The sequence below is a fragment of the Lytechinus pictus genome, chromosome 14 (genome assembly GCF_037042905.1).
Source record: "Lytechinus pictus isolate F3 Inbred chromosome 14, Lp3.0, whole genome shotgun sequence".
In the NCBI taxonomy this organism is placed as follows: Eukaryota; Metazoa; Echinodermata; class Echinoidea; order Temnopleuroida; family Toxopneustidae; genus Lytechinus; species Lytechinus pictus.
In genome coordinates, this window is record NC_087258.1 from 21,293,774 (window position 1) to 21,305,686 (window position 11,913).

The 11,913-nt window shown below is 37.5% G+C and overlaps 1 protein-coding gene across 1 annotated transcript; it reads right to left on the reverse strand.

The window, feature by feature from the left end:
* Positions 1 to 2,457: 2,457 nt before the first annotated feature.
* LOC129276120 (QRFP-like peptide receptor) lies at positions 2,458 to 4,137 on the reverse strand. The gene has a single exon (XM_054912554.2). It carries the CDS (start codon positions 4,111 to 4,113, stop codon positions 2,923 to 2,925), a length of 1,191 nt encoding a protein of 396 aa, XP_054768529.2. The 5' UTR covers positions 4,114 to 4,137; the 3' UTR covers positions 2,458 to 2,922.
* Positions 4,138 to 11,913: the final 7,776 nt, after the last annotated feature.

Here is an 11,913-nt window from a genome sequence, read left to right on the forward strand (position 1 = left end):
CTAAAACAAATAACAAAGCCGATAGAGGGCACCCTTGCCTTACACCCTTTTCTATCTTAAACTGTTTTGAAATCCAACCATTATTAATTACTTTGCCTCCAGCGTTTTTATATAATACTTTAACCCATTGGATAAATGAACCTTTAAAGTTCAATCTTGACAGGGTTTCGAAAAGAAAGTTATGTCTCACACAATCAAATGCTTGTTTGAAGTCTAAAAAAAGTACCAATCCTTGTTGTTCCAAAATTTTACTATAATCAATAACATCTTGTACCAACCTTAAGTTATCTGAGGCTGAACGCCCCTTGATATAACCTGTTTGATCAAACGAAACAATTTTATGGATTACTCGTTGAAGGCGTTGTGACAAAACTCTCGCTAAAATCTTATAATCTATATTTAATAATGAGATTGGCCTCCAATTGTCTAATAATCTACTATCCCCTTTTTTCAATAACAGTGTGAGTATACCTTGCCTTTGACTTTCTGACAAACCCCCTTGAGCGTATCCTTCATTTAGACTGTCGATTAGCAAATCTTTTATGTCTGGCCAAAAACATTTATAAAACTCCGAACTCAATCCATCGCAACCAGGTGCCTTATTATTTTGCATTGAAAGCAAAGCTTTATAACACTCATGTTCGGTTACCAGTCCTTCACAACTTAGTGCATCCTTCTCATCTAATTCTTTCAATTCAATATTTTTTAAGTATGATTTAATGTTTATATCATTATCGTTACAGCTATTTTTGTACAATTTACTGAAATAATTATTAATAATCTTCAAAATTTCTGTTTTCTTTGTAAATGTTTTACCGTTTTGTACAATACAGTTAATCTCTTTTTTCTTGCCATTTATGGTTTCTTTTTTCAAAAAATACTTGGACGACTTTTCGCCAGACTCCATCCATTTCTCTCTAGCTCTAATATACGCACCTTTGCACTTATATGTGTAAAGTTTATCTAATTCATTTCTGATTGTTTCTAACTTATCAATTTCTTTCTTGTTTGGATTTTTATCAGCCTTTTCACTCTGTTTATTGAGATCATCTTGTAACTTTGTAAAATAACATTTTCTTTCTTCTTGTTTTTGTTTAGAATATTTCACAGTGACCTCTTTTATTTTAATTTTACACATTTCCCATATAAGCTGTGGACTTTCATTCATGAATTCCATTTTTACTTTATTAATCACATGTTTAATACAGATTATAAAATCTTGTTCTAGTAAGTGTGAATTATTTACTTTCCAATAACCTTTGCCTTTCCCAATACCACTCAAATTCAACTTTAGCGAAATGGCATTATGATCACATTTAAGTGCTGGGCGTATATCAGTGCTGTACATTGAAGGATATAGTGTTGTTGAAATTAGCCAGTAATCTAATCTAGAATAGACACCAAAAAACCTCTGTCGCCAAGTAAATTGTTTCTTCGTGGGATATAATTTCCTCCAAACATCAACCAATTCATTTTTTTGAATGAATTTCTTGAAATGATTGGGTGGTTTATATGATATACATTCATACATTCATCGTTTTCCTGACAATTTTGTGTGTTCGCCTTTGTTTACAAAGGAAATTTTGCAAAGTTCCTGCACTAAAAAATATGACACCGATGGATTTCCATAGAGTTACGATTGGTTGGATCAGTCGTAACTCTTTGTATTATAAGGGGCCTTGGTATCCAACCATGATATGTATTTTACATGATTGTCCTTTGTCTGATACGATACAGAATGAATGAAGATATAAAATAATCTATAACTGAAGTGCGCCCATGGTTTTGGCAAGACATAGATGTTTAAATTTTACTCAATGTGGCCATTAATGTCATCAGCTAAAGTCTATACGACCATTCGGCTCGTGTAGTGTATATTTATGGACGCTGATCATCCAAGAGGCCGTTCTCAATACGCTTTCTAAAACTAGTTTACTGGAAACCGATTCAGGAAACCACTTTGGAAGATCGCTTTGCGAGCGTTCTCACTTGATCGCACGAAAGTGGTTTTCAAAATCACTTCACGTAAAGCGCTCTTGTTGCTATGGAAACGCTCTCAGTGGGGTGAAACGTTTCGCGCGAAATTCGAAACCGCAGCATAGGCATTCTACACCTGTCGTGTGGAGTAGCGCGCTCAAAATGTGCGAAGATCGCTTCCCGAAGAACGGTTGTGTCCTCACTTACGCTAAAACCAGTTTAAAGAGGCAAAGCGATCTTGAAAACTACATCGCGAGGTGGTTTTCCACACTGGTTTGAAAGATCGCTTCCAAGACCGCTTCGACCATTCTCACTATGCGTTAAACTAGTTTCCACTAAACTAGTTTCCAGTAAACTAGTTTTAGGAACGTAGTGAGAACAGCCTCCAAGAGACGGCCATTCTCTGACTCTATTATTTTCATCATGTCTACAATTTTTAAGAGACCTTCTTGCAAAAGACACGGCTCACATTTCATGTGAAGGAAACTCTACAGATAGTACCTGACAGGTATTTTCTCTTTAATTTCGAGTCATTTATCAATTCTTTCAATTTGAACGATTTGAATAAAATTTATTGTTGATGGCAGAGAGTTTTTGTTTAAGTTTGATAATGTATATACATGTACATTGTATTGATTCCACTGTCATCAAACTTGTTTTGCAATCTGGGAAATCTAATCGTTTTACTTTATTTAACATCGCAGATTACAGACTCTGCGAGAATTCAAACACGAGAAAATACAGAACATATACCGGCTTGATTGGTCGTCGCCCGTATTCATGGTATGTGTGCTCTCTCAAGTTTATAAACCGTACTCGACAATCATAAAATCAGTTTTAATAATCTAAGCTATTCAGTCATTTAACTTGTTCTAGCATAACCGTTTACATACTACATAGGAGAATCTAACCGTGACGGTGAAAGAATACAGACCCGGCTTGGTCTTAGACCGCATTTGTGCTTTCTCGTTTAGAAATCTTACTCGAATTGTCGGTGCCAATTTTAGATTCAACTGTTTCCTTTGTGCTTGTTCCGCTGAAGAGAGGCTCAATCTCGACATGGGAACAGCTAAAAAGCCCCTTCACTGCCTGACGGAAGTCTGGGCTCCTTGCGGCATAGATGAAGGGGTTGGCGAAGGAGTTGATGAACCCGAGAACAGTCAAGATGTTCTGAAGGGAACTCCCACTATAGGATGCGCTGATGTAACCGAGGTTGTAGCAGAAGTAGGCGATCTGGTTGGGTGTCCAAGTGAAGAGATACACCAGTACGACTATCAACATCATCTTGATGACACGGTTCCTAGCGACCTGGTGAAATGACATCTTGGTGCTACCGTTGCCGCCGACCATCGTCTGGAACTGCTTGCCTTGCAGATGGAGTGACCTTGCGATCATGACCTGTGTGGCAATCATTATTAGAACAGGAATGACCAGCCGAGTGAGGAAGGCGTAGTATCCCCTGGCTGTATTGCCGGCCACGCTCTTGATAGTAGTCCCGCAGTAGCCGATTCGGTCATCATAGATGTAAACAAAGAGCGTGTAGAGACACTGCAGGAAACTCACCAACCAGATACAGAGGACGAATACGCTGGCTTTCTGCTTGCTGGCAATGCGGTTGAAGTACAGTGGGAACACCACAGCGATGTATCGCTCAATGCACATCGTCATGAGGATGTAGGTCGAGGCTACGATACAGAGCCAAAAGAACAAGGATGGGTACAAGACCTTGCAGTATATGCTCCCAAGAATTGTTGGAGGGACGCTTTTTGCGTAAGGAATCGGGACGAGGAACACGGACGTCAAGAAATCAGCGATGGCCAGACCCCCGATGAAGACGTCCGTTGACCGGATGGTACTGTAACGCTGGTAGATGACCACTATCACGACACCGTTGCCGATGATGCCGAGGACGGCGAAGATGATTCGAACGATGAGCCACCATGTCCACCTCAGAGGATACCAAGCCCATTCGGATTCGGCGTCATCAACATCGGAATCGAAGTCCGATTCGAGCTCGTCTTCGAAAGATGTAGACAACATGGTGTCGGTGACATTCATGGAGGCGTCGTCGGCGCTGATGAAAGAGAATGTGGTTATCACAAGAATGCAAAGCCGTCTCATGGATACTGCTTCCATCGTAGGGATATTGAGGAACTAGATTCCTTCAGAAACTGAAAGATCAAACGAAACTAGATTTGTCAACAAAACTTGCCTCTAAAACTATCAATGCATAGATAGTACATTTAATCCCCAAACTATGGAAGAAGAATAGGGTATTTCTTACTTTTACGGAGGGTCAGGACCCGGATTAGACGGGTGTTGGTTTGACATTCGAATTACTTCTGCGCGAACAGGAAGCATCTTATAATAACCCTAAACGGATATGACGTGCCTAACTTGTTGTTTATTTCCTAGTGAAATACTTTTGCCCCAGAATTCCCCCTTTTTCATCGTTATTAGACAGTTAGATAAGAGCAACATTGAACAATTAGGTTACGCATCATTTTATTTTAACTTGACAAATCTGCATTACATGGTTTAGCAAAATCGATGTTTCTTGGCGAATGAAATTATTCATGGATTCTCATACACTTGGATTCATATGAAGGACTTTATTTTGAACTGAAGGAAAATTTCTGCACGCAATATACTTTGATTGTAATGAAAGAAATGAAAATGAAGAGGTCGGTTTGGGTGATGTACATGTAAATTACACTATTTTGGGGGAAATTTGAGAGTGAGTATGCGACCAAAATATAAAAATTATTTTGCATTGCATTTGGCATATGAAACATTCATCTTGAAGTTTGCCGAAATTTAATTCCAACTCGAGCGAATGTGCCGACAAAAAGGCCAGAAAGTAGCAGTTAAAAGTGTTGAACGTGAAATAATTTGCTTAGATTTTGCACTATGCCCCCTAGCTCTACTAACCGGGTTTACCACGTGAATGGTTGTCAAGGTTGATGATGTATGCATCCACAGTTTTATTTCTCTCACCGCATCAGTAAATAAATATACTGATACTATAAGAAAATCTATCCTTAAAAAGCCCCCCCCCCCTCCAAGAAATAAATAAATAGATAAAGAAATAACGAGAAAAAAATGAAATTGAAATAAATATATAAGTAAATGAAATAAAATAAATATATAAATACATGTAAACAAATAAATTTACAAAGTCATCAAGCGTAGTCCGGAGAACACCTCTTACAGCACAATTATATTGTGTGGAAAATTTCGCATACATTCGTAATTCCGAAGTTTCGTTATTCCGAAGGTTCGGTTATTCCGAAGTTTCGTTATTCCGAAGGTTCGTATTTCCGAAGGTTCGTAATTCCGAAGATTCGTTAATCCGAAAACAAAATGAGGTTCGTAATTCTGAAGGTTCGTTAATCCGAAAACGAAATGAGGTTCGTAATTCCGAAAGTTCGTTAGTCCGAAAACGAAATGAGGTTCGTAATTCCGAAGGTTCGTTAGTCCGAAAGCGAAATAAGGTTCGTTAATCCGAAAATTAAATAAGGTTCGTATTTCCGAAAATGAGATTCATTCATATTGGTAACAAGAACGGTGTTGTCCTTACAAGATAACAGGATATTATGCAATAATAGTAATGACGAACGATGATACATGTGTGTGTTCTGGCCAAAGCATGTATTGCATTTAATAAGAATAGGCGCCCGGATCAAGCATAGGCTTAATTTCGATTTTATCTGAGCAATTGCTGCCCTAAGCAAATGGTAAGGACGCAGGGGATTGGTGTGTTGGTCGCGTGCAAGTAACCTCCAGATAATAGGATTTGTATTGGAGGGGATGTCATTTTTAATAAGAGCTTCTGCTGGTAATAAAAATAAAGATAATACTAATGATGATCGTAATAATCCAAACGATGATCATAATACAAATAGTAATCAAGAACATATATGTTTATAAAATTTTATTGATCATTACGCCTAGTGTTAACAATGATAAGCCTTTTTTCATGATTACAAAAAATGCTCGGAATGTTTACTTTTTATGTGGGGCGTTGTGGCCCAGTGGATTAGGCTTCTTTCTATGAAACAGAGGGTCGTAGGTTCGAATTCCAGCCATGGCGTAATTTCCTTCAGCAAGAAATTTATCAACACTGTGCAGCACTCAACCCAGGTGAGGTGAATGGGTACCTGGTAGGAAGAAATTCATTAAATGCCTTCCTTTGCCTAGGCAGCCGAGCTAAAGCCGGCGTAATAATAACAAGTGGAACGCCTCTGGCAGTCTCGCCTGCATTACGCAATTTAATATAGCAGCAGTGCTAACTTTGAAAACTACTATAAATAATCATTCACAAAAACATCATTCATATAATGACATAATACCACGTTCATTGACCATAAATGACATTTCAACGGAGACTTAAGACTGTCAACTACACCCATGTCCACATTTCATTCACTCTATCCATAAACTTTCAAAGTTATGATGGCACTTCAACAATTACCCCAGCATGGCATAAGTTTATTGACCTTAACTGACCTTTGACCACGGTCATGTGACCTGAAACTCGTACAGGATGTTCAGTGATACTTGATTACTCTTATGTCCAAGTTTTATGAACTAGATCCATAAACTTTCAGAGCTAGGATGGTAATTTAACATATACCCCCAACACGGCCAAAGTTCATTGACCTTAAATGACCATTGACCATGGTCATGTGACCTGAAACTCGCACAGGATATTCAGTGGTACTTGATTAACCTAATATCCAAGTTTCATGAACTAAATCCATAAATTTTCAAAGTTATGATGGTAATTCAACAAATACCCCCAACTTGGCCAAAGTTCATTGACCCTAAATGACCTTTGACCTTGGTCATGTGACCTGAAACTCGCACAGGATATTTAGTGGTACTTGATTAACTTTATGTCTAAGTTTCATGGACTAGATCCATATACTTTCTAAGTTATGATGTCATTTCAAAAACTTAACCTTAGGTTAAGATTTGATGTTGACGCCGCCGCCGCCGCCGTCGGAAAAGCGGCGCCTATAGTCTCGCTCTGCTATGCAGGCGAGACAATAACAGGGTCCGCTGAGATAACATTTTTCAGAACTGAACTGGCTTCCCTTGGTAAATAATACCAATATTATTATTATGTCTTATTAGGCCTACATGAAATTTCCTAAAGTTTGACCTCGTGATTCGCTCGCAACATCTCACAAGGATGCCCTTTTAACAGTAATTAGGTCCATAATTGACCGAAAAGCGAGTTTTACAACTTCAGATTTGAACTTTTTTTCAAACCGCTTGCTCGCTACGCTTTCTCGCGAAAAATAAAACCTAAACATATCTTATCAATCAGAAATCAATTAAAAAAAACGTTGCTCAACTTAATTACTACAAAACACACAACTTCTTTACACAGATGATGATCTCATGGTGAAAATATCCGTTGCACCAAAATGCCAATTTTTGGAAAAAAACATACCGCCGCCCCTGGTTGAAACCTGTATCGTCTTCATGGCTAACTGCAAACATTCCTTAACACGTCCCTTTTAGATTAGGTCAGAGCTTACTAAGATTTCTGATCGCGCTTCTTGCTCGCAGTTGTTATCTAGTTACATAGGCATCCTGTTTTGAAGATCACAAACATATTGCCCATAATATTTCCCAAAAAAATTATACCTCGCGCTTCGCGCTCGCATTATTAAAAAGGGCTTATGATATTATTACATATTTACTTTATTTTATAGGAATAAAGCTAATTATTATATGTTAGGACTACCCTTTCATAGAAACAAGCAAACAAAAATCAACTTTGAGCTGCCGTTCGGTGAAATTATGGGTGAAAAAAAATTCGCCCCCCCCCCTATTGGCGAAAGTTGGATCCGCCGGGGGGGGGGGGGCAGGGGGCACTTGCACCCCCAAAAGAAATAACAGTGAAATTTTTCCAAAATGGGAAATTCCCTTTTTTCAAAGTAAATACTCTTTTTAAAGTATACATTTTAGATTAATTTTCAGGCTGGAATATTACAATTTTTCAGCTCGCGCTTCGCACTCGCATTTATTTATTCGATTGGTGAAATATGTATCCTAAAGAGGTCACTAAATGCAGTCCTTAACAGGTTCCTTTTCTGGTCAGTATATTTAAGCTCGTGCTTTGCGCTCGTGTTAATTCTTTAGTTAGATCATGCACCCTAGGGTCCATGGTTAGATGCACATCTTTTTAATGATAGCAGAAGCCTGCTCAGAATTTTTCATTTCTTATTGAAATGCCCTAAACTTATTGAAATGCCCTAGAGCCCAAAAACGAGTTTTACAACTTCAGCTTTGAAATATTTTCCAAACCGCTCGCTCATTATACTCTCTCGCGAAAAATAAAGCCTAAATATACATCTTTCCATAATCAGAAGTCACTTCAAAAAGGCTTTTCTGCTATAAAATACACAATGACTTCACGCAGATGATAATCTCATGGTGAAAATATCACCAAAGTGCTCATTTTGACGTACGAGTGTCATTTTTGGCTTTGCCCCCAAACGAAAATTCGTTCGGCCACCCTTGCCTTCCCATCCTCATAACAATTGAACAGCAACGGTGTTTCTCCCCCCCCCCCTCCCCTCACCACCACAACACTTGCCCTTCCTCTGCTTTCCCGGTTTTCATTTTTCGGATTAACGAACCTTCGGAATAACGAACCTTATTTCGTTTTCGGATTAACGAATCTTCGGGACAACGAACCTTATTTCGTTGTCGGATTATCGAACCTTCGGAATAGCGCCACAAATGTTCGGATTAACGAGCCCTTTTTCGTTTTCGGATTAACGAACATCGAGGTATAAGCGATTTACGTGTTTCGGAATTACGAACCTTCGGAATAAAGAACCTTTGAAATTACTAACCTTCGGAATTACGAAGTGTAACCGAAAATTTGTATATTTGATATGATACCTTGCAAACTACTTGTACTGAACTTCTTTTCTTTCTCTTTCTCTCTTTAATACAGACATGTTAACTTAAAGTATACATCCAAAGAATCAAAAGTATTTTATAATGACTTTATGTGGTCATCATTGTAAAGGGGAAGTATTACTAATCAGATATATAACTTCACTTTTCAAAATAGTGATCAGAGATTGCAGAAATCAGCTCTCAAAAATGATTTATTTTCATGCCATATTTCTGCCTTCCACCGGTCCTCTTGCGAGCTCCAGCTGAGTGACGTCACACAATGAGCAGTGAGCAGCTGAGCTGACAGCAGCCCATTGGAGACGATCTTTTCAATCAGCGTTTTTTGCTCTTAGAATTGTTTATTCCTCTTAAGATTGGTCTTGTTATATAGATAAAAGTTTGAATTTACTGAACAGTGAAAAAAAGTGCACATTTAACGTATTTTGGTGACCGATATTTAGCTTAGAATTTTTTTTTTTTTTTCAAGAAATATAGGTGAATAAACAAAGCATATTTTCACGTAGAAATCACACTTGCGTCACATTAATGTTATAGTCAATATAAAGCATAGACATTCTTCTTTATGACTGAACAAAAATTATGAAATTTCATTAAGTAGCAAAGTCAGGAATCACAAAAAAAACACGGCAATATCCATCGCGAAATGACTGAAATTGCAGTTGAATTGCCGAAGCATTATTAGGAAACAGCGGCGAGCGGACTTTCTTTCATATATCTTAAAAATGCCTTCCTGTTAGGGCGATGGTCTGTGGCCAAATGCGTTGGCCATTGTTTTGTCATGTGCGAGGACCCTGGTTCGAAACTCGGATTTTTTTTTTCTGGGTATTTTTTTTTTATTCCTTCCCCGTCCCTACCCATCTTTTTTTTCTCTTTTTATTTTCTTGTGAAATTCTATTCAGACCTGTATTTATCAAATCTTGCTTCTTAATTGCTGCTTTTGATTTTCAAGTTCTTGATTAGATTATTTCTACTCTTATTTGGGATGGGAGGGGTAGAGTTAAAAGTCAAGTCCACATCAACTAAAAATTATTTGAATAGAGTGATTTCCCTTGTTGTTTTTACTCAAAACAGTCATATACACAAAACAATGATATGCAAATTAGAGTTGTCACTCACATCACATTCGTTTCTATTTTTTGTGGCATTTTGTTTTTTATTCTTTGCAGATTTGACGATAGGAAACTCTTCATCTGATCACAATAGGTTATATTTACGGAACTGTTAAAATAGTAATTATATAAATTTGAATCAAAGTTTTTATGAAATTTCCTGCAATATCTTGTTATTTTTCTTTAAATTCAAATGAATTTTTGATTGCGTGGACTTCTCCTTTACTCTTAAAGGACAATGAAACCCTTGAAACCAGCTGAATCAATAACAAAGAGAAAAATCAAAGAAACATATTGTTGAAAGTTTGAGGAAGATTGAATGAATAATAAGAAAGTTATGAGCATTTGAATAATGAGATCACTAGTGGCATGTAGATCCTCATATCGGCAATGCGACCAAGATCTGCGATGTCACACACGTACAACTCCCTCATTACTTTAGTACTTATTTCACTTATATTCTCACTTTTATAGAGTCTATCACAATGTGAGGTGTTCTCTTTATGAGATTACAAGTACAGAGGTTTCACAACATTATATCATTGATGAATCATTTGTCATATGATTAGAATAAGCAAAAAGAGATGTTTTGGGGTATATTTTCAGTGTCCAAATTGGAGAGTTGTACGTGTGTGACATCACAGATCTTGGTCGCATTGCCAATGGGAGGATCTCCATAGCATTAGTGATCTCGACATTCAAATGCTCATAACTCTTTTATTGCTAGTCCTATTTTACTCAAACTTTTGTTGATCTTATTCTTTGATTTTTCTGCTTTCACAAAAGCTAACTTGCTCCAAGAGTTTCATTCTCCTTTAATGTAGGGAATGCATAGCAAAATTTATCCAGAAACAAAATTGTCTTAGAATATGCAAATCAGTAATTGGACACATGTTCACTTTTCTTTCATCCAGGCCACTTCCTCACATCCACCAGGCTTTCAGTCTGATGATGAACCATCACACAACATTCACAGTGCTTCACAATAAATATTTCACTTCTGTTCATACATGCAATAAATATTGTGGAAAACAAATAAAAGGCGTACCCATATTCAAATACCGTTTAAAAGGACAAATATATTATACCTTTCGAGAAAAATCAGCACGTTAAATATCTGATAACAAAACATAATTATGGGGCACTGCAAGAAACTTATGTTCAATTGCAAATCAAGCGTAAGTCTTAAATTCAAATTCAAGCGTAATAAGGTCGAGTTGCAATCGCAATTCAACTACATGTTTAATCAAAGGACTTTCCCTTGATTTGGGACGTGTGATTGAGTATAACATTTCTCGCAAAATGCCCTAGTAACATTAAAATTGTTCTTTCGTTTTAAATTGTGTGTTATTATTTTTGACAAGCTGTATTCCTGTCCGAGTAAAATTTCTTAGTTCTCTCCAAAACTGTGCTCAAAATTGTTTCCAAGATTGATAAAGAAATTTTTTCTTTTGTATCATTATCATTCCACAACTTGCAAACCGTAGGTCCTGGAAAGAGTGAAGAAAAAAATGGCTATATCCAAATCATAGTAAAAGGACATGATGGAATCTCCCAGATTGAGGTAGCAAGCAGAGACCAGAAGTCACCAGAGTTAGCAATTGTGCAGATCTGTGTGTAGAAGAGAGAAAAAAAGAAATAGTTTAAATAATCAAATCAAAGTATGAATTTAATTATCGTGATGATTGATGACGTGCGGTGGCATGTAATTCCCGGTCAACAACAAATGATAGTAGGTTTAGACACCTGAAAAGTTCCACTCAGAACACTGGTGCTCTACCTCAAGTGATGTTTGTGTAGGCCCCACTCCACTTCACTACCGCTACACTACCGTACATGTACGCCACACCTACCCGGGTAAGTGTGTAGCGTAGTGTAGGCT

Coding starts and splice junctions, on each gene's coding strand:
- LOC129276120 (XM_054912554.2), bottom strand. CDS start 4,113: ATGGAAGCAGTATCCATGAGACGGCTTTGCATTCTTGTGATAACCACA.